We start from the raw sequence: 20,685 nt of genomic DNA on the forward strand, positions 1-20,685 counted from the left end.
TGTGAGACAGAGCAGTGTGCAGCATCACAGGGCAGTGAAGTAATGGAGATACCTGAAGACAAAAGCACTGATTCAGTTTATCTTCTGTGCTTGGGCTTTGATTTTCTATTTTATTTTTTTGCCTTTGTTTTTATTTTTTTTTGCTTCTTTTTTTGTGGTAGATTTGTTGTTTGTGCGTGCGTGCTTGCATTTTTATTATCAGATAAATCCAGCAATAGGAGCTTCTGTTTATGTAGCTCGAGGTTGCTATTGGTTGTGTGAAGATGCAGGAGCTGAATCTCTAACGGTCTGATTGTAAACCTATCGATTGATATCAGAATACATGTCATGGTAAACCAAAACAAAAGGGGAAGGTTTTTCTTTCAGTGTGCGTTAATGAAAAGACATAATTTTTTGTGAAAACGTTAGACGATGGGACTTGCACGGAAATTGTTAATTCAAATATTTCCCCCCCTACACTCTTTACTCTGAACCACACCCCCCTTACATTAAGCCTGTGCCTGCATTTAGATTAAAAAAATGCTGACTGCAGATGAATGAGTCAATTCTGCTCTGCTGACAGATATTAAAAAGGCTTTTTCCCCCCTCCAAGTTTTATCCCAAAGTTCAACTATTCAAACATCTTTGGGATGTATTACGTCCACAGCAGGTTGTATAACTGTTAAATCACTGCGTTGCTCCAAAGCATAGCAGTTCAACTTCAACCTGAGCAACTTGTGAAATATCACTGCCCGATTATCTGCTTGTGCTGTGTGGTCTCAATATCTCCGATGCATGCTCTGTATATATGGAGATTTTAAAACTGATTGACATTGTAATTGATCTCCATTGAAAAGTTTACTTATCTATATCCCCTTGAAGAGAAATTGTGAATACCAGGAACCGTTATTGCATCAGAGCAACGTGAACGTGGTGTGTTTATGTCAGTGCAGAGTTTAGATCATCACAGTGTTCCATGTATTACTGCTGTCAGCTATCTGATTGTGAAGTTTGCCATATTGTGTGCAGTGTGTGTTCGTGTGTGTGCTGTCTTCACTGCAATGATGGGTATCTTCCTACTAGCTCAGGGCTGTGTCACTGAACATAAGGGTCTGCTCCTCATAATGTTTTCCAGCTGAATGAGCTCTGTAGTGCTAAGAAATCACTAGCGGGTCACCCATGCTGTCCTTGTTACTGCACAAAGGGGACAAATGTGCATCCTTCTTGCTGTAAAAAGGCACACGCTACATAATACAGATTTCATTGGCTGCTTTTCCTGAAACATGCTGATGAAGGCTTAGCTGCCACCGGTGACATATTTTCTTGTCAGGAGTTCTTGGATATCATTGCAAAAAAACATGAGCAGATACAGGGAGTACTTACTGAGATTTAAGGGAAGTTGGTTGTCTTTGGTGATGTTGCTGTTGCCAGCCTTTCCTGTGATTGAAAATTGTGTGTCAGAAGGATATCTGCTTTAGAGATCACCCCACTTATCTGTCTGCAGGGAGGGAGCAGAGTTGGAGGGGGAATTGGTGGAAAATATAGACTACAATCCAAAACCTGCCTCCTTGTGGTTCATGTCACAGACATAAACAAACATGAATGGAGGCAGTGTTCCTGCACGGCCTGGTTACTTGTTGTTTCGTGTGAATCTATTGCAACTTCAGCCCATCAGCTGACACTTAAAATGGCAAAAGCTGAGTTGCAGAACATCATGTGTGTTGTTTTGCTGGGTAATCTGGTCTCATTTCATTGTTTCTTCTCTTCTTAATCCCACCCCCTCCCCAACCATCCCATCCTACACACACACACACACACACACACATATACACACACACACACACACACACACACACACCAACATCTCCCGCTAATCCTGTCTGGTCACCACATATCTGACTGCCTATGTCAGTCAATTCTGTGGCTATTGTTGGAATAAATTATTACAATGTGCGCAAGACAGAGCCTACTTAATTTTTTTTCTTTTTTTTTTTTGTGTTAGATGGTCTCATTACAGTTCTTATTGGTTACAAGTCCGTGTGTCATAGACTGTTCTGTTAGGGAATGGGACGTGGCTGTTGCTATGCTGACACTAGGAAAATCTGCACTGCCGATGTAACTAAAGAAATCCGATCTTCATTTCCAGGAGCTGCAGTGTTTTGCACTCCTCGTTCATGTTTATTTCATTTCACACACTCCACTCTTTTTATTTTTGATTTTTTTCTTCATGTGGCATGGCTGGCAGTGTTTTGACTTGTGGTTTTCATGTTAAAAATACATTGTTGTGGTGGGGATGTGAGCCCGAGGGGGTGGGGGCAAAATATATATATATATATGACACAAGAAAAATAATGATGCTGATCAAAGACTCCCTCATTTCAATTGGCCACTTCTGTTAAATAGAGCACATTTAATAACGCGCACAGCTGTAAACCATGGAATAATAGATCCTAGTGATCCATGTGTGAAATGTAGCCATAAGTGCAGCTCCTCTTTGAAGTAGAAACACGCAAGCAATTGAGGTGCTAAATTTGGAAGACGCCTCCAGGGACGTTTTTGATGTGTTTGTTTTCTCTCGTACTCTGAGCTATACCAGGCGTGAATAATGTGTTTATGCGCAGCATGTTTCGATCAGGTTTGTGGATATGTGTTATGTGCTGTTTTTGCGTATATAAATGCAGGTGTTTTTTTTCCTTTTTGCTTTCGTCTGCGCCTGGAAATCTTGACCCAGAGATGGGGGGGAAACAAAGAAGGGTCCAGGCAGTACTTTAGACGTCAGCTGTAGCACCAACCGCAGCTGGATTTAATTGCCTCTTTTTTTGTTTTTTTTGTTTTTTTTTCTTTTTATGTAACATGATTTTAAGTGTGCTCTAAAAGGGCCGCTCGACTGCAGAGCTTCATTATTAGAATGGAGATAATCAGTCATCAGAATGATGATAAACATGTACAGCGGTTTGTTATTAACAATGCAAACCAAAGGTAGTGAAAGCTAATGATGCGAGTACTTTGCCAATGACATCCTAATTGTTATATTAATTAACTGCGCTGCGCTGCATCCCGCGGCGTGCTTAACATGTACTTGGTGAATATTTTGAACATTCACTCTTTGCCAACACATGACTCTATCTGACCTTTAAGTGCATACTTGTTGGCTTATCGTTACTGATGCACCGCACTTTGTCCTCCTCTCTGTTTTGTCTTTCTTGGGGCGATCGTGGCCCAAGAGTTGGCAGTTCGTCTTGTAATCGGAAGGTTGCCGGTTTGAGCTCCGGCTCCGACAGTCTCGGTTGTTGTGTCCTTGGGCAAGACACTTCACCCGTTGCCTACTGGTGGCGCCAGTGTCCGGCAGCCTCGCCTCCGTCAGTGCGTCCCAGGGCAGCTGTGGCTACAATGTAGCTTACCATCACCAGTGTGTGAATGTGTGTGTGAATGGGTGAATGACTGAATGTAGTGTAAAGCGCTTTGGGGTCCTTAAGGACTAAGTAAAGTGCTATACAAATACAGGCCATTTACCATTTCTTTTTTCCTTTTTCTTTTTTTTTTTCCTTAGCCCCGGCCTCCCAACCGGCCAAAACCTAAGATGGCAGCATCTCCCGCATCAGCGGTCAAGCTGTCGGCCAGCCGGGGTACATCTGGAGCCAGGAGGAGACGGACACGCTGTCGGAAATGCGAGGCGTGTCTGCGGACGGAGTGCGGAGAGTGTCACTTCTGCAAAGACATGAAGAAGTTCGGCGGGCCGGGACGCATGAAGCAGTCCTGCATCATGAGGCAGTGCATTGCTGTAAGTATGATGTGTGTGAGTGAACTTTTGTGTGGTGTAGTCATCAGTGTGGGCAGCACGGTGGTTAGCAGTGTTGGGTCGCAGCAAGAAGGTCCTCAGTTCGACTCCACCATCTGGCCGGGGCCTTTCTGTTTGCATGTTTTCTCTGGGTACTCTGGCTTCCTCCTATAGTACAAAGTAGAGCAGGGCGATATGGCCAAAAATATTTATCACGATATATATTTGAAAATTTGCGATAACGATATAACCGACGATATAATTGATGCGAGACAAAATACAACTCCACAACATTACTAGCGCAAAAAGACAACCTTCCATTTATTTTCACTTAAACAAGAAGCTGGTTTTTATGTACATTAAAGCTTTATAAAAATGTAACAGTGCAAATGCAAATTCCTTGCTGAAAGTTTAACCAAAAGGCATTTCCAGTAGAAATGGGCTGACATATCCTGAGCATAACCATGTATAATATCCACTGAAGTTAAAAAGAGGTGCTTTGCAACATTAAACTGCAGTGTGCAGTACGCATTTTTCGGACCATAAGGTGCACGGGATTATAAGGCACATTAAGCGAAACAAAGCAGTCAGATAAATCAAACTTTATTAAACTCATTCTTCTTGCTTCCTCCACTTCTGTACCATTGATTCATTAATGTTGAATTCTCTGGCAGCTGCTCTATTCCCATGTTGTTGCAGTATAGTAATGACTAACCTCGTATTGTGGATGGATTATCTCAGTTGTTCTCCTGACTGAAGTTTGGTCCGTTTACAGCACCCTGCCATGCGATTGCATTTGTTTCTAACCATGAAGAACCTTCACGTTAACTTTTATAAGTGGAAAAGTGTTAGTGTTCGTCCTCCAGCTTCACTGTTTATGTTATGCTAACATAGCTGTGTCGCTAGCAATCACGTAGCACATCATTATATACCAGCTAGCCCAACTTCAGTAACCCTGCAAACGTCAATGCTGTTTAGTTTCCTGTCTTCATTTATGTTGGAAGTGATAGCAGAGCTGTACGTTTGATTTTTTTCAGAAATCTCTCAGTCAGAACATGCAATATCATGCTTAGGTAACTAGCGAAACTAGCGAGCTAACTTCCGCTAGCTTCCTGCTAACTTCTAACTCCGTTAAATGTAATAACTTTTGTTTTCATGGATGCCTGGAAGTTAAACTTTATAGTTACACCTGGTAAAGCAGCAATGCTGATCGTTTTATTAAAGATGAAAGAATTTAGACAGTTTTTAACTCTAAGTGATGCTGCAGTGTTGTTTGACCTGAAGTATACGGAGTTTAGGACCCAGATTACTCCCAGATTTAAGAGCATCTTAGTCCGACAAATACGACAATAACAACGGCCGCTTGCATGTTCTGCAAAAAAATGTGCTTTGTTGTGTATCTGACGGACAAACACCAAACCAGTTCCACATCACAGAAGTTGCACCATTTTTACAAACCAATTCTGGTTCATCTGTTTCACTCAACAATCGGCCATGTGCGTATGAAAACAAAGGCACTGCGCATGCGCGTTTTACTCCCATTCTATCGCGATATTTCATTTTCCTATCGTTGCCTAACATTATACCGGTATTACCGTGAACGGTATAATATGGCCCAGCCCTAGTACAAAGACATGCAGTTAGTGGGGTTAGGTTAAATGGTGATTCTAAATTGCCCGTAGGTGTGAATGTGAGTGTGAATGGTTGCCTTTCTTACTGTTTTAGCCCTGTGTAGGATTGGTGACCTGTCCAGGCTGTACCTTGCCGTATGGTAGCTGGGATAGGCTCCAAGCCCCCTGTGATCCTGAAAAGGATAAGCAGAAGAGGATGGATGGATGTACTCCTAAGTGTGCCTGATTTAGGCTTCTGCAGGAAATTTACTTATGACCTATCTTAGCCCTACGCCGTGACCTGACATGTAGTTAAATTTCTCGGAAGATAGATGTCAGGGTACGTGGAAGGTTATGCCGCAGGGTTAAAAGAGGGTAGATTTCCTGCTGAAGTATAGTTCGGGCATTAATTTTGACAGCAATTTCGATGTAGTTGTAGTCTGTTGACTAAAAGGTCATTTAGTTTTAGTCATAAGTTAGGCATCTAAATTCTTATAGTTTTATTAGACTAAATATCATTATAGTAGGCTAAATCTGAAGCTGATTCAATTGATTAAAATATAAAGTGTAAATGTTGGGCTGTGAGGGTTCGCTCAGCACGGTTTACAAAGCTTCTCATCTTTGAGATCAAATGTGAAGAGCTTCCACATATCTGCTCTTTTCTTGTTCCGAAGCGTTGACATGTTGTCGCGTTTTCATTAGAAACAGGAAGCATGGATGCTAGCTGAATCCTTCCTTACACAATTACAAGGAGATTACTTCTCATTGGATCACTTCCGACTTGTCCTGCCTTTCATCACAGCTTCATTATTTCTGATTGGATCTCATCTGTCCTGAGTACTTTCAACTTGTTTTGATTTGTTGTTGATTTATTCCGTTATTATCTTAATTTCATCAGGAAAAAAAGAATCTTTGAGGAAAAGTATTGGTTAACGAATTAACATTGGTTCTTGTGCTCATTGGAGAACGCACAAACAAATCGTGGTATGCTTGTTGGCTACAGGGGAACAAGCATCATAAATAACACACATTAATGTAAAAAAAATAGAATAAAATTGGGAGAGCTGATTCCTTTCCATCACAAAAGTTCACCAAACTCATACCAGTAGAGCAGCTGTATTCACTGCTTCAAATATAGGAATCCAACAAGCAGCTCTTTCCAATTGAAAGTAATTCTCATCAGATATAGTCACTGATGCTGCTCGAAGCTCGACAACAAGTGATAATGATTGGCCTCCTGGGAGCCACATGCCTCCAGCACCTTGAAGAGCCTGAGCAGGCGTCTGCACAGCTGTGGTGACATATCTACTAGGACTCTCCACGAGTTTCATATACTTATATTCAAAATTGTTAGTTTCACATTTCCATTTCTGTTTTATATAAACGGTACTCACTGTTTTAACTTCCTGAAGTCCCTGATTGGTGGCAAATTCAAAGCCTTTGGTGAAATAAGGAGGTACACCCAGTGGGTGATTCACTTTGGATGAATACTGAAAATGAATGGAAACGCCTACATAAGCTATCTAAAACTTACTGTATCTTCTTTGTTTGATGATGAAGTTATTTAAATGTAAGTCTCTTGCATATTGGTGTCACTATCAGTGAAGAAGTCAAACCTTCTCGACAAGAAATAATTCAAGTATTTAACCTCTGATCAAACGACAGCTTGGTTTCTCTACAGATTAAACAAACAACTTCTAATGCCTCAGTGAGCTTTAAAGTACTTACAGAGCTAGGATAGCTGTTTGTTGTATCTATTGTTAGCTAAACTAAAAGTCTCAGTCACAATCACTTTATTGTCCTTGAGTGCATCTGTAGTGACATAGACCAGTGTTATCCTTTCACTCAGCAGCTGGTTCTGCTTAGCTTTATGTCCCTCGACTGTGGACCCAAGGCGTCTGCACATTAGGTTAAAGCAGAGGTGGTTCCTTTAGTCAACTTCCTTGATACTGTTTCATATTCCTGCACCAATTGAAGGGTGTTCCTCCCTCCCTAGGCAATATTTTCTGTGTAGATTCTCAGTCATCCAGGTCATGGTAGTCTTAAGCATTGAAGGAAACTGCAGTTCCTTTTAGGTTTGTGAAGGTGTTTCACGAAGCCTCTCGAGTGTGGTGAGTTCTCAGAACTGATTGAAGAGTTTCAGATGTTGGTACCACATTTAAGACAATTCTTGAGGTCCTTTTCCAGGTGCTTCAGCTGTCATTCACACATTCATGTGACCTTAAACATAAAGATCCCAGGATTAGATACCACTTGATGAAGAGGTGAAACATCCTCATGAATCTATAGAAAGAAGTCCAGTTGTCTTTGACTCAAATGCTAGACCGAATGGCTCATGACCTCAATGACTGAGAAAGTGAGAAACTCATAAGCCTGGCTTTCTTATAATTATTATAATTATTATAAGAAAATAGTAATTATATTATTATATAAGTATAACTATAATTTATTATGTTTGGTTCTGGAGTAGCTGCCTGAATGTTTTTTTTTTTTTAGTTGCTGTTTGTTGTAGCTGTGTAATAAAAAAGAATGCAAGTAGCAGTATCAGATATTACCTGTTACAGTAGCAATTATATAGACGCACGGAGAAAGTGATAATGGCCTGGTCTAAATGTTTCAGTACCAAGGACAGAGACTTGTAGAGAGGCTGAGTTAGATTATTTCTGCCTTTTATATGATGAGAAGGACTGTGTTTTAATGTTTAATCATGCTAGTTAAAAGATAGCGAGAGCTGTCGGGTCTTCGGCTTTTTAGCCACCGTGACTCGTGTTTAAATAATGCAAAACATGCTTAACTCGCCCTTCATATTAACTTACTCTAACACAGATAGAGAGCAGTCATCAGAGCCAGCGATTACACACAGTTCATCAAGAGCCACTCTGTTGCTTTAGCCCATTTATTAGTTGGCTAATGTTGTTGTAAATCTGTTTGGAACCTCACGGTAAATGATGAACTAGCTGTTAGGGCTATAACACTCTGGATTCATATGGAATATAAATGAATGAATAAATCAGGTCATTTTTTTTAAAGCTATGGTGGCAAACTTGAGCTGTCAGGCTTTTAGATCACAATTAAGGGTAGCTTATACAACTCTATAAACCAGCTACTGTCTTAGCAATTAGTGAAGTCAATCTTCCATCAATATTACATTATTATTACTTTGAGGTTGCTGTGGCTCAGAGGAGATAGAGGAAGCTGGGAGCTGAAGCAAATGGCTTGATGTTGTGCGTTTGGTCCATGTGATCTTTGGGAACTGAACTCCAGATTGCCTCCAGTGAGTGATTTGTGTGTGTCTATGATGGAAAAAGTATTGGATGTATAGAATAAAACGATCTGTCTGTACGTGTGTGTAAATGGGCGACTGTTGCTTGTAGTGTAAAGTGCTTTGAGTGGTCGATAAGACGAGAAAAGAGCTATATAAATGCCAGTCAATTTACATTTTTCCATCACTCAGATTGGATTTAAAATTTTCTGGGTCCTTAGTTGAGTCATATGAGGAGTAGGCTGTTGAAAGCCATGGCAGCAAATAGTTCCAGCTCTGCTTTGTTTCACCCTTCTGAAAAAGTGTGGGTTAAATTTTGTTGTGACAAAGAATTGCTTAAAAAGACGAGAGTGAGCTGATGCAGAGCCTTTATCTTCTGCACTGTCTTTTCTTTGTTTTTTTTTTCTCCCTCCTCCAGCCCGTCCTACCCCACACAGCAGTGTGTCTCGTCTGTGGCGAGGCAGGCAAGGAGGACACCGTGGAGGATGAGGAAGAGAAGTTTAACCTTATGCTCATGGAGTGTTCCATCTGTAACGAGATCGTTCACCCTAACTGTCTCAAGGTGAAGACCTGAGTGTCAGTCAGCTGTTGAATAATTGCTCGTTTCATGTCAAACGCTGTTTAATAGCCAGTGTGTTTCTTGTTATTCAGATTAAAGATTCAAATGGAGTAGTCAATGATGAGCTGCCAAACTGCTGGGAGTGCCCAAAATGTAACCATGCTGGGAAAACTGGAAAAGTAAGCATCAGTATGGACTTTATTCTGTGTGTGTGTGTGTGTGATGCATTTGTTAAACAGCCGAGTTTTAGTTAAGAATCTAAGAACCAGAAAAATAAAGTTGTGCTCTCTTTTTTCCTAACCTTTTGGCCTCAAAGCAAAAAAGAGGCCCAGGGTTTAAGTATGCATCCAACCTTCCTGGCTCGCTGCTCAAAGAACCGAGGTTAAACCGAGATTCAAAGGAAGAGCCAGACCTACCCATGGTGGCGCCAACACCTATTGCTGCCTTGACTACCACTTCTGCTGTGAAGAGGAAGGTGGAACGGGATGTAATCGCAAAGAAAAATGACGAGGAGCCTCCTAAAAAACGCCCCCCCTTGCTTTCTCTAGATGGTATGCCCCGGCCGAGATTGGAGGACAATCCTCTTAGGAAAAAGAGGAAACTTTTTGACACAAATGATGAGCCTAGCTTTGTTAAAAAGAAGGTAAGACTCATGTCTCTTTGTAACGTTTTTTTATTTAGGCTTTTTAAAAATATATTTAAAATAGTTTTTTAATGTTGTCGGAAATGTTACAAACGGTGAAGATGCAGAAAACCAAAAATGGAAGAATATAACTATTCTTGAACCACCCTTCATTTCTTTATACTTTGCTTCTAAGAAGTCAGACTGTCTTTTTTTTTTTTTAAGTGATCTTGAGCAATAGTTCACCTGGCTTTGTTACAGCCCTCCAAAGTTTTTCTTTGGACATTGGCTGCTTTTTCACTCATTTTCAGAGCAGTCTTTGTATCTGACCATTTTCAAATCAGTGTTTTTTCAATGCCAGGTAAGCTGCTTAACGGTGATCTATGAATCCTTAAGGTTAAAAAAAAAGACACCTACCAATGCCGTGTCTATATGTAATAGACAATACAGACGAAAACCATTATATTTTGGCACTTTGTTACTAGCGGGCTGTTTCTAAAACATGTAATCTGTTCCCATTTATTTTGGTGAATCTATGAAAAATGCCAAAGAAAACACAGTTTGATAAAAATAAAGTAGTAATTATGTCGTTACCCAGAAGGTGATTTCCAAAGAGCAACTAGCTGAAAACCATATGCCTTATGCATTCACAGCATAGTGCATACTGTGCAATATGTCCTTAAAACATTTGAGGAAGCTGGACAAAAAGAAGGCGTGACATGCCTAAAACAAAAGTCATGTCCTCAAGAAATTGGAAAACATTTAGCAAAGATTTCACACATTGCATAGCATCTGAGCTATCAGTTGATCCATCTACTTTTCACTGATGCCTCAGAAAGGGTCTTAGTTGAAGGTTGGCTGTCAAGAAGCCATTCTTATAGAAGGGAAACAGACTGAGGTATGACAAACTACACAAGTTCTGGACTGAAAATCAGTGACAACGGGCCTTATGCAGTGATAAAGTTTTTAGTTTTAGTTAATTGTTATCAATATATTTCAAGATTCATATTGTCAATACAGCAGTATACACAGTATACAGTGTACCGAAATTTTGTTTCACCCCAAGCCCCCATGGTTCATTTATAACTATATAAAAGATATATCTCCAAGAGATATAAAACTAGAAATTACAAATAAATAACATGCTAAATTTTGGTAAAATTAAGGGATACAAAGGTAATAATTACTAACTATACAACTACACTATACAACTATACACATGGAGGAGGTGAGGAGAGATACAACAGTGAGTGTCTACAGCAGTTTGTAAAGCATGGTGGAGGCTCTGTCATGGTTTAAGGCTGCATTTCAGCCAGTGGTGTTGGAATTATGAAAGCAGAAAATTACAGTCAGATTTTGATCCACCATGCAATCTCATGTAGAAAGCACGCAGTAAAAGCATACCAGGATGGAAAACACGGAGTGCAACTCTATCAGTCATGGATGGGCCTCCTCAGAAGAGAACGAAGGCCAGCCGACATCCAAAAAAGAGCTTTGAATGTCCTTCAAGAAGCCTGGAGAACTATTCCTAAAGACCTGAAGAAATGACAAGAAAGCTGCCTAAGAGAGTTCAGGCTGTGTTTGAGATTAAGGTGGTAATTTTCCAGTGAAAATTAAATAAATGAGGCTCAAGACTTTTGCAGAGTACGATATTTTTTTGTCAACTTTGGTTTAAGATGTTGCATAAAATGCAGACAGGCACTAAAGTTTTCAAATATTTGTCTGCAGATGTTTAATTAAAAACTCGAATATATTTAAAATATGTCAAAGAAACAAGAACTTAATTGAAAGTCCTGATCTTTATGTGGAAAAACTGATAATTCTGTCTGCTTTCAAAACATAATTACACTCCCTCTTTTCTTTCTTAGAAGAAGCTTTCAAAACCGGATGACTCATTTACTTCGAAGCTGCTTCAGCATATTAAGAGAGAGAATGATCACGGTGATGAAGAAGACGACCAGGAGGATCATGAAGAAGATGGGCTGTCCTTGGAGAGGATGCATTTAAGGGAGAAAAATGAGTATGACGACGAGGACCAAGATGGGGACGCTGAGGAAGAGGTGACGGTGAAAAAAGAGAGGGACAATAATGCAGAGGACAAAGCTAAGGTCCTTCTAAGCCCGCTGCTGAGAACGTCTGCAGCCAGAGAAAGTGACCAGACATCCTCTAACTCTCCCAGAGCGGGACCAAGCGGTGAGTCGGGAGAAGCCCAAGAGAGAAGCTCCGCTCAGCTTAAAGCACGACATCAGCGTAAGCGGCTCCCCAACAAGGAGGCGAGCAAAGAGTTCTGCCAGGAGACTCCGAAGATAGAAGACTGTCTGAGCAGCCAGAAGCTGGGCTCAGTGAAGAAGGAGGAGGACAGCCCAGCCAACCTCAATCGTCGACCACTTAAGACCGAAGACTCCCTGACCAATCAGAACCGAAAACCACTAAAAACTGAGGACCCACCTGCCAATCCGAGTCGTAAAGCCCTTAAAATGGAAGAAGGCGTAAACAATCAAAACAGACTGCCGCTGAAAACAGAAGACAGCTTGACCAATCAGAATCAAAGGCCAGTGAAATCTGAGCCCGAGAGTGAAGTGGACGAACAGAAGCCCAGGTGGCCTCTTAATAATGGCAGCAGCGACTTGGGCGACTGGCTGCGACACCGGGGGCGGGAGATGAACGGGATGCCGCGTGGCTACTCGCCGCTCAGTTGGAACAGAAACACACCGATCGCACCAATATGCCCTCGACCGCTTCCCTGCCGGTCGCCACCGAAGTGTATCCAAATGGAGCGCCACGTGATCCGGCCCCCTCCCATCAGCCCCCCGCCCGACAGACTGCCCCTGAACGACGGCGAAGCGCATGTGATGCAGCGAGAGACCTGGATGATGGTGTTCGGTCACCTCAGTCACAGAGATCTCTGCGTCTGCATGCGTGTCTGCCGGACCTGGAACAGATGGTGAGTAGAAAGATGGTGAAGATGAAAAACGTGCCTTCTGCACTTCATCACACAGCAGTCCAGCGAAAACGTCCGCTGTCTCTCTCATCAGGTGCTGTGACAAAAGGCTTTGGAAGCACATCAATCTGAACCGCTGCAAGTCCATCACTCCCCTGATGCTGAGCGGGATCATCCGCAGACAGCCGGTAGCCCTAGACCTCAGTTGGACCAACATTTCCAAGAAGCAGCTCAGCTGGCTCATCAACAGACTTCCAGGTAAGTAAATCCACCCATCTACACAGGTGTGTTTGTGTCTGTATGAAACAGCCTTAGTGACATGTACAGGTAATGATGAAGGATTTTATGTGGCAGTTTTGTGTATTTATCCGTTTATTAACACCGGAAACATGACACAATTTAGGGAGTTGGTCTGACGGGCTTTAGAAAGAGACATTTTTAAAACTAGTTAATTTCAATCAATATGTATTGAGACTAACTCATTATGTAGTGTCAGTCCATTGAGGACTGACTCAAAATGGATTGGGACAATTTGTAATTGTCTTACGTCTTCACTCTCAGCTTAGTCATGAAAAGAAAGAGACTCGCTGCAAGAGAGTTTTACCACCCTTTGGCCATAATTGTGGCAAATAAACCAGATATAAGGCAATATCATGTAATTTTTTTTTTTTTTTGGGGGGGGGGTCAGCACGTTTGTCTCACTGCAAAACCAAATGTAGTGAGCTCATCATGTTACAGAGCCCCCTAATGGTCACATATGGGAAAAAATATTTTCAAACTACTTTTGGGAATCATTCAGAATCATTTTTCCTTTTCTCTTGAGGCTTATGCTGTACTGTTAGAGGATATTTGCAGTCTATTGAAAGGATGTTTCAACAGGCAGAGTGGCCGCAGTGTGGAGCTAATGCCTGTTAGCTCTGCTGCAGCTGCTCTGCCTGGTTGTGGAGGTAAATGTGGTTATGGTTTGGAGTTTATGGCTGATTCTGTGGTAATAAAATTATTTAGATCTGTGGTCCTTATATAGCTCACGTGTTAGTATGTGTTAGCATTCCAAGAGTTCAGAAATACTGCAACATAAATGTAATGCAACCAGTGCATGTAGTTGGTGTTAAACCTTTCCAGACACAGCCCAAATCGCAGCCACAGTCGTCGCTGCAGCTCATCTCATAAGGTTTCTGGAAGAGTGGTGTGAACAGGTTTTACTTACACCTGTGTAGCCACGAGGGTGCATTGATTCACCCTGTGGTCATTGCCAGCAGCTGTATACGTTATAATGTATAATACTGTATCGGAGTGGATGGTATGTCACTGTTCAATCTTCCAGAGAATTTCTAATTCAAATCCATTCATTATGTGCGTTTTATTTTATTTATTTATTTATTTTTTCGGGGGGAGTATTTGATTAAATGTAATTTTTCTGTGCTGACATTTGTAGAGGATGTTTTTTTTTCTTTGCTACACCAAGAATACTGCATCTGAGACAGAAAACGAAGAAGCAGATGCCACATTGTTGCATTTGTCCACATGAAATCAAACAGCAAACCAAACTTTAAGAACTGTCTATAACAAGGTTTTTTGTGTCCTTGCAGGTCTACGTGTGCTGCTTCTCTCTGGATGCTCATGGGTAGCCGTCTCTGCTCTCTGCACCTCCAGCTGTCCTCTCCTGCGAACTCTGGATGTTCAGTGGGTCGAGGGACTGAAAGACGCTCAGATGAGAGACTTGCTGTCGCCTCCCACAGATAATAGGCCAGGTACCAACCGTTTTTCTGTCACAGAACACCAGGACAACATTATTGACTGAGTGAGAGAGCTTGATTACAGAGGGGGGGAAAGGAGATTGTTGGTATAGTGACTCTGTCTGTGTTTTCTTTTCTGAATCACTATACTTCAAGTCACTCCGTTTCACAATGGTAGAATACAAATTCATCTAAAGACAAGCTCAGATGAAGTTTATGTACTAAACTAAATATCTTTGAGAGCTGTTTTCACACATGCCCTTCCCCTGAATTTATCTCAACCTGTTAAAACTGTTTTTAAAAAGCCTCCACAGTCAAATGGCAGTTCTATCACATGCATAGAGTCCTGTGAAAGCCAAATACACTGTTACAGCTTTCATAGGGATTAAGAAGGTCAGTAGCAGCCAGGTGCTGCTAAAAAAAAGCACTTGATTAAGTGATCATCAGCAAGTGTGAGCACCTCAGTGGCAAAATGGATGTCCCAGCAAATTCTCCCCAAAGTCAGACTGTGCAATGTGCAGAAAAACACAAGAGCTACATCTCAGAGACTACAAGTCTCTGTTAGCATTTTGCATGTCAAAGCTCGTGACGGCAAAATTGGAAAAAAGACTGAACAAGTATGACTTCTTTGAAAGGGTTGCCAGGGGAACGTATCTTCTCTCTAAAAAAGAGGCTTAGGTTTGCATCTGCGCAAACCACAAGACATTGAGACCAAAGTGGAGGTGTTTGGCCATAATAGATAGGAAAAGTAGATTGATTGGTGCATAGATTAACTGATTGATCCTAAAAGGGAAATTATTGTGTTACAGCATTAAGAATAACAATAGTACCGTGTACTGTAGATAAATAACAAAGTTAAAATGTTTCAGGTGCATAGTGAAGGGCCTTTACTGTGTGATGGATGTGTGCAAAATCTGCATACAACAGTGACTTTGAACCCCCCCCCCCCAATAAAAATAAAAATGAGGCAAAGTTAAAGAAGAGTAAAAATTAAGACTGAGATTGAGCAAGAGTAGTGTAAATTGCATTTATCATAAATAATATGTAGACTATAAATACTGCCTCGGGCAGGATTTTAAACATACTTTACTCTCCCTGCTCAGTAGTTCTTAGTTTGTCTGATTTCTTACTGAACCCATGTGAAGATAGAGCAATTCATTGTTTGACTTTAAAGTGGTCCTGCAGGGTCTGTCCAGGCAGCATCCTGACCTAAACTAAATTGAGACCTTTGAGTAGTATCAGAAATGAATGAAAAGAGCTCTGTGTCAACAAATTCTGATAACTGACCAAAATAAAACATCAAATTAATCAGTCTATCAATAATTGGCCACTTCCTTACCTGGTCTGTAACTCAGACCGAGAGCCAACCCACTGGTTCCTGTTGAAGACCTGCATACATTTAAAAAGTCTGGCCTCTCCAATTTAGCAAATTGCTGTAACTGGTGTATTTTCTGTTGAATGCAGAATTATCAGCCATGAATGAATGCAAAATTGGAGTCTTGGCTAAAGCAGCCATGTTGTAGGAACATGTCACCCAGATGTGCGATGTGTGCCTTTAATGTTGTTTGTAGACAACAATGCAGCTTTGTGGCAGAGAGATGAGTTATGTCAGGCTTTAGATCCAGAGACAGCAGTTGTTAGTAGGATTACTTCACTGTTGGGGGATTTGTTTCTTTTCCATGCTCATTAACTATATACCATGAATCATCTCTCTTTACTTAATCCCTCTGGTAATCTCCTCCCCTGTGTTTTTACACATTTTGTAGGTCAGTTGGACAACAGGAGTAAACTGCGTAACGTAGAGGACCTGCGTCTGGCAGGGTTGGACATCACTGACACGTCTCTGCGCCTCATCATTCGTTACATGCCCCTCTTATCTAAGCTGGACCTCAGCTACTGCAACCACGTTACTGACCAGTCGGTTAACATCCTGACTGCTGCGGGGACAACCACCAGAGACTCACTCACTGACATCAATCTGTCAGGTATGAGTCTGTCTTTGTAGGCTCTAAATCTGCCTGGATTAGACTCATTGCACTGACTTGTGGCTGAAATCAAAATGTATTAGACCTGAATACTGAATTATCACCTCTGTCCCCTTTAGATAATCCCAGTGAATGATAAGATAAGATAAGATAAGATAAGATAGAACTTTATTAATCCCTCGGGTGGGTTCCTCTGGGAAATTCGACTTCCAAAAAGCACAGCAACGACCGAAGTTACAGTTACAGAATTGTTATATATATATATATATATACACACACACACACACACACACACACACACACACACACACACACACACATATATAAATACAGAGACAAATATAAATAAAATATACAAAGGGGATAAATAGAATAAATAGGAATAAAAAATAAAAATACAAGTGAATTGCACATTTCAAGTATTGAGTATTGAATGTATAAAACAGCTTGATATTTAGCCCCATTAGCAACACCGTGCTTTAGAAAACTTGGGTCCAATATTAATAAATAATGCAGTTATAGTACTGTGCAAATAACTCCCATCACCCCTCATTCCTTTATATGTTGCTGGGAAAATTGAAATTAGGTGCAGAAGTTTATTAAAAATTGTGCAAATATACACTGAAGTACAGCATATACGGCAAAAACAGTTTGTGCAGTTTTAATGAGATTAAAAGTCAATATTCGGTCTTTATTCTTTAACATAGCCTGAACTCTCTTAGGGTTAGGCTTCTTGAAGGACATTCAAAGCTCTACTTTGGATGTCGGCTGCCTTTTGTTCTGCTCTCTGTCAAGATGATCCCACACTACTTCAGTAATGCTGAGGTCTGGGCTCTGAGGAGGCTGATCCATGACTGATGGTGTTTTCGTCATGTGTTTGTCTATCCAGGTATGCTTTTACTGTATTAGCAGTGCATCATGTTGAAAAATGAAGCCGCTGCCAATCAGATGCTTTCCAGATGGTATTACATGGTGAATGAAAATCTGACGGTACTTTCCTGCGTTCATAATTCCATTAATTTTGACAAGATCCACAATACCAGATGGCTGTAGACACTCACTGTTGTATCTCCATACAAACGAACGATGATGATAATTGATGATTTCAAATCCTTAAGAGTGGCGTCTTGACAGCCAGCCATCCACTGAGACTGATTCTGACTTGATGTTTGTAGACCGCAAAGTAGGCTTCAGTGAACAGTAGATGGATCAACTGAGGGGCCAGGTGCATGTCTCAGGTCCTGTGTTCAGTCTTTGGATGTTTTTCTAGTTCTTCAGGACCCAGCTTTCAGATACTGTTTATCTGTTGTAGATAGATTTTTGTAGCCCTGCCACTTCTTCTTTGGTCCTGTGCTTGTTTAGTTTTGCATTGCGCACCAGGCAGAGCTGACTGGCTACTAGTAATGTTTTTTAAATTTCTTTTTTGCTAAGCTTTCTGTTATGTGTTGATACAACACTGGTTTATCCCTAGATTTAGGTACCTTTTTGGTTCTTAAATGATTCATAGGTCAGTCTTAAGTGGCTTTGGCTTAACAAACAAACAGACAAACAAAAACATTACTCTGAAAATGTCAGGTACAAGGACTGGACTGAAAAATAGTGAAAAGCAGCCAGTGTGTAAGAAAAATTGCCTTCACAAAGCCTATTGCTTAAGATCGCATGAAGAAATTCCTAGAAAATCTGGCTCCTTGGATCCAAAGCATAAAGAAATGAGGGGTGAGTCAAGACTTTTGCACAGTACTGTAATTTTGGAGAGGAAATCTTGTTCAGTGGCCTGTGCAGAACTGATAAAAATAACTCAATACTTTTCCTCCAAGAATATTATCAAATGGTAAACGCGGTAAATCAAAGGGCCATTTTAGAAACCTCACCATACTGAGACCGTTTGAGCTCCTGTCCCAAAAGGCTGATTAATCCATGCGTGTGCAGAGTCTGTTTCAGCGCAGGTGACCTGTTATACACCATTTAATTTTTTTCCCAACCCAATTTCTCCCTGCAGTCTGTAACAGGGTCACAGACCAGTCGCTGACCTATTTCAAGCGCTGTGGAAGCATTTGCCATATCGACCTGCGATACTGCAAACAGGTGACCAAGGAAGGATGTGACCAGTTCATCGCCGAAATGTCCGTCAGTGTGCAGTTTGAACTCATTGAGGATAAACTGCTGCAGAAGATCAGTTAGGCACACGGACAACTCTGGTGTGATTTTTTATTTTTTTTCACAAGTAGTAAAAGTGCCGTCCACATGGAGGCAGCAGAAGACTGCTTACTTGTGTGTGAAAGAGCGTGAAGGACTCCTGTAAAACTGATATAAAGGGAGTTTGCGCTGCTAAGCAAGAATGTAAAAATGGTCCTGTAATGGAGATATATATATATATATGTATATATATATATAAGTTTTTGTTGTCACACCTGTTTATACGTTATTTATTCTTTATATTGATTGTTTTATGTATTGTATCCTGGTTATCTTTTTGGTGTTTATAGACTATTTTTTGTTTCAATGCAAAGTTTATTGCATTATAGAAGAATATTTTTGTATCAGAAAGTGTTTCATACATTTATGTGCAGTATTAAATGGACCACTGTAGTGGCTCCATGCTGTAGTGGTTTTCAAATTCGCCTAATAAGCGAAGGAACCCCCAGTATCCGGGGAGGAGACACGAATCCCTTTGAGGACTGCGTCAGGAAGGGCATTCGGACATAAAAAAAGAAAAACAACAGCCAAATTAAAACACGCGGAGCTACCCGCTGTGGTGACCCCTTTCCAATAAGGGAGTGGCTAAAAGTAGCTTTTATTAAATGCACCACTGTACAGTATCACAGCACTGAAAGCGATTATTAGTTGGCATTACTGTTAAGCTTTTTATTGTCGAGAGACAAAGGTCTAACGATTTGTTGCCAGACTTGTAGGATGGTAGTTTTTGTTTGTGTGGGTGTTTTTATATTTTATTATTGTATATGCCAGAGTTCTGCTTCCTTTTAGATAAAGGTACTGTATATTTTGTTTTCCATGTCCGTTTGGATGAAATATCTAGTTATTTGCACTGATGTGGTCAATACGAATACATGAATGCATTCTTACATACACTATACAGTGTACAGTGTATAAAGCATATTTTTTAAACACTAAAACGTTCTGCTAATTTTACTAACAGCTTGTAGGTAACTGGGCTATTATAAGATAAAAACATCTCCATTACTCTTTAGTATTCCCGGTGCTTTGTGGAAGGAAGCGTTTTAGCTCTGCATGCAGACATGTTTACACCACTGTCAGTAGAGTTAGTAACAGTTAAACGATATAACCATGTTTACTCCCGCTGAACTCCACGTTACCATAAAGAAGAGACTGTGCTGAATCATGCAAGGAGTAAAGAATCTGTAAAGCCCATAAGGTTTAAATTTAGAAAAGAGGATCAGACATACAAATGAAAAATGCAGCTGAGTGTCTCTACTTTGTAAATCGCTCTTATTTTGGGCTTTATATGCCTAAAGTGTCATGTTCCAAGGAAATTGACAACAACATTGAGAAAACAAGTGAAACCAATAACAGTGAAGCCATTCCAATCTCAAAATGTGAGGCCTTCACCAGAAACTCAGCATGAGACCAAATACACTGTATCCAGTGTAGGAGAAAAGTGAAAAGGTCAGCAGAGGGTTGTATGAAAGATTTCTGTAAAATATAAAAGTTAAAAAAGGCTTTTTTTCTTTGTTAGCCAGAAAGTTCACTGAAAACAAAAAACACATTAACACTGGTTTATTTTTTATTTTTTTATGATATTTTGAGTTGATCTTCTGATGTAAGTACATTGTGACCTGTCATTCAGTGATAAAGTTTCAAATTCATAAGCAATGTTCTTACTGTGCACCTATACTCTTTATAATTGTATTAAGACATTCAGAAGTCGTTGGAAGTTTTGACTGACTCATGAGTTTAGTGATTAATAGAATTTCGTTTTCCTCTTTGAAACTCCAGATTTTTCTAAAATGAAGTCTTTTGCGTAATTTTTGAATAGCACTCCAGTCCATACAGTTCAGTGGATGGGTTTACATTTAAAATTTTATGTTTTTATTAAAAGGCCGTGTCTCCATGAAATATTTTAGTACATTACTTCAGATCTATTTATCTGTACATAATGTACACGCAAAGCCTCTTCAGAGTCGACCTTTGAGATATTAAATTCATTTTAAATACTGATGAGTGTGTGAGTTTC

General features: G+C 40.5%; 2 protein-coding genes across 3 annotated transcripts in view; one reads left to right on the forward strand and one right to left on the reverse strand.

Moving 5' to 3' along the window:
- Positions 1-20,459, forward strand: part of kdm2bb (lysine (K)-specific demethylase 2Bb) — a 30,032-nt gene extending 9,573 nt beyond the window's left edge. Inside the window, exons 13-21 of one of the 2 annotated variants that reach the window (XM_082538240.1) lie at positions 3,530-3,760; positions 9,048-9,191; positions 9,281-9,367; positions 9,496-9,831; positions 11,679-12,754; positions 12,846-13,009; positions 14,341-14,502; positions 16,254-16,472; positions 18,472-20,459. In XM_082538240.1, coding sequence (XP_082394366.1) covers positions 3,530-3,760; positions 9,048-9,191; positions 9,281-9,367; positions 9,496-9,831; positions 11,679-12,754; positions 12,846-13,009; positions 14,341-14,502; positions 16,254-16,472; positions 18,472-18,653 — 2,601 coding nt within the window. In that variant the 3' untranslated portion in view covers positions 18,654-20,459. The remainder of the gene's footprint in view (positions 1-3,529; positions 3,761-9,047; positions 9,192-9,280; positions 9,368-9,495; positions 9,832-11,678; positions 12,755-12,845; positions 13,010-14,340; positions 14,503-16,253; positions 16,473-18,471) is intronic. The other variant, XM_082538241.1, reaches the window with a different exon arrangement.
- rnf34b (ring finger protein 34b) overlaps positions 14,435-20,685 on the reverse strand; it is a 28,262-nt gene continuing 22,011 nt past the window's right edge. The window contains exon 7 of the mRNA XM_082538249.1: positions 14,435-14,517. Within this exon, the coding sequence (XP_082394375.1) occupies positions 14,459-14,517 (59 nt within the window). The 3' untranslated portion in view covers positions 14,435-14,458. The remainder of the gene's footprint in view (positions 14,518-20,685) is intronic.

This window comes from Aulonocara stuartgranti (genome assembly GCF_965226115.1).
Source record: "Aulonocara stuartgranti genome assembly, chromosome: 7".
Lineage (NCBI taxonomy): Eukaryota > Metazoa > Chordata > Actinopteri > Cichliformes > Cichlidae > Aulonocara > Aulonocara stuartgranti.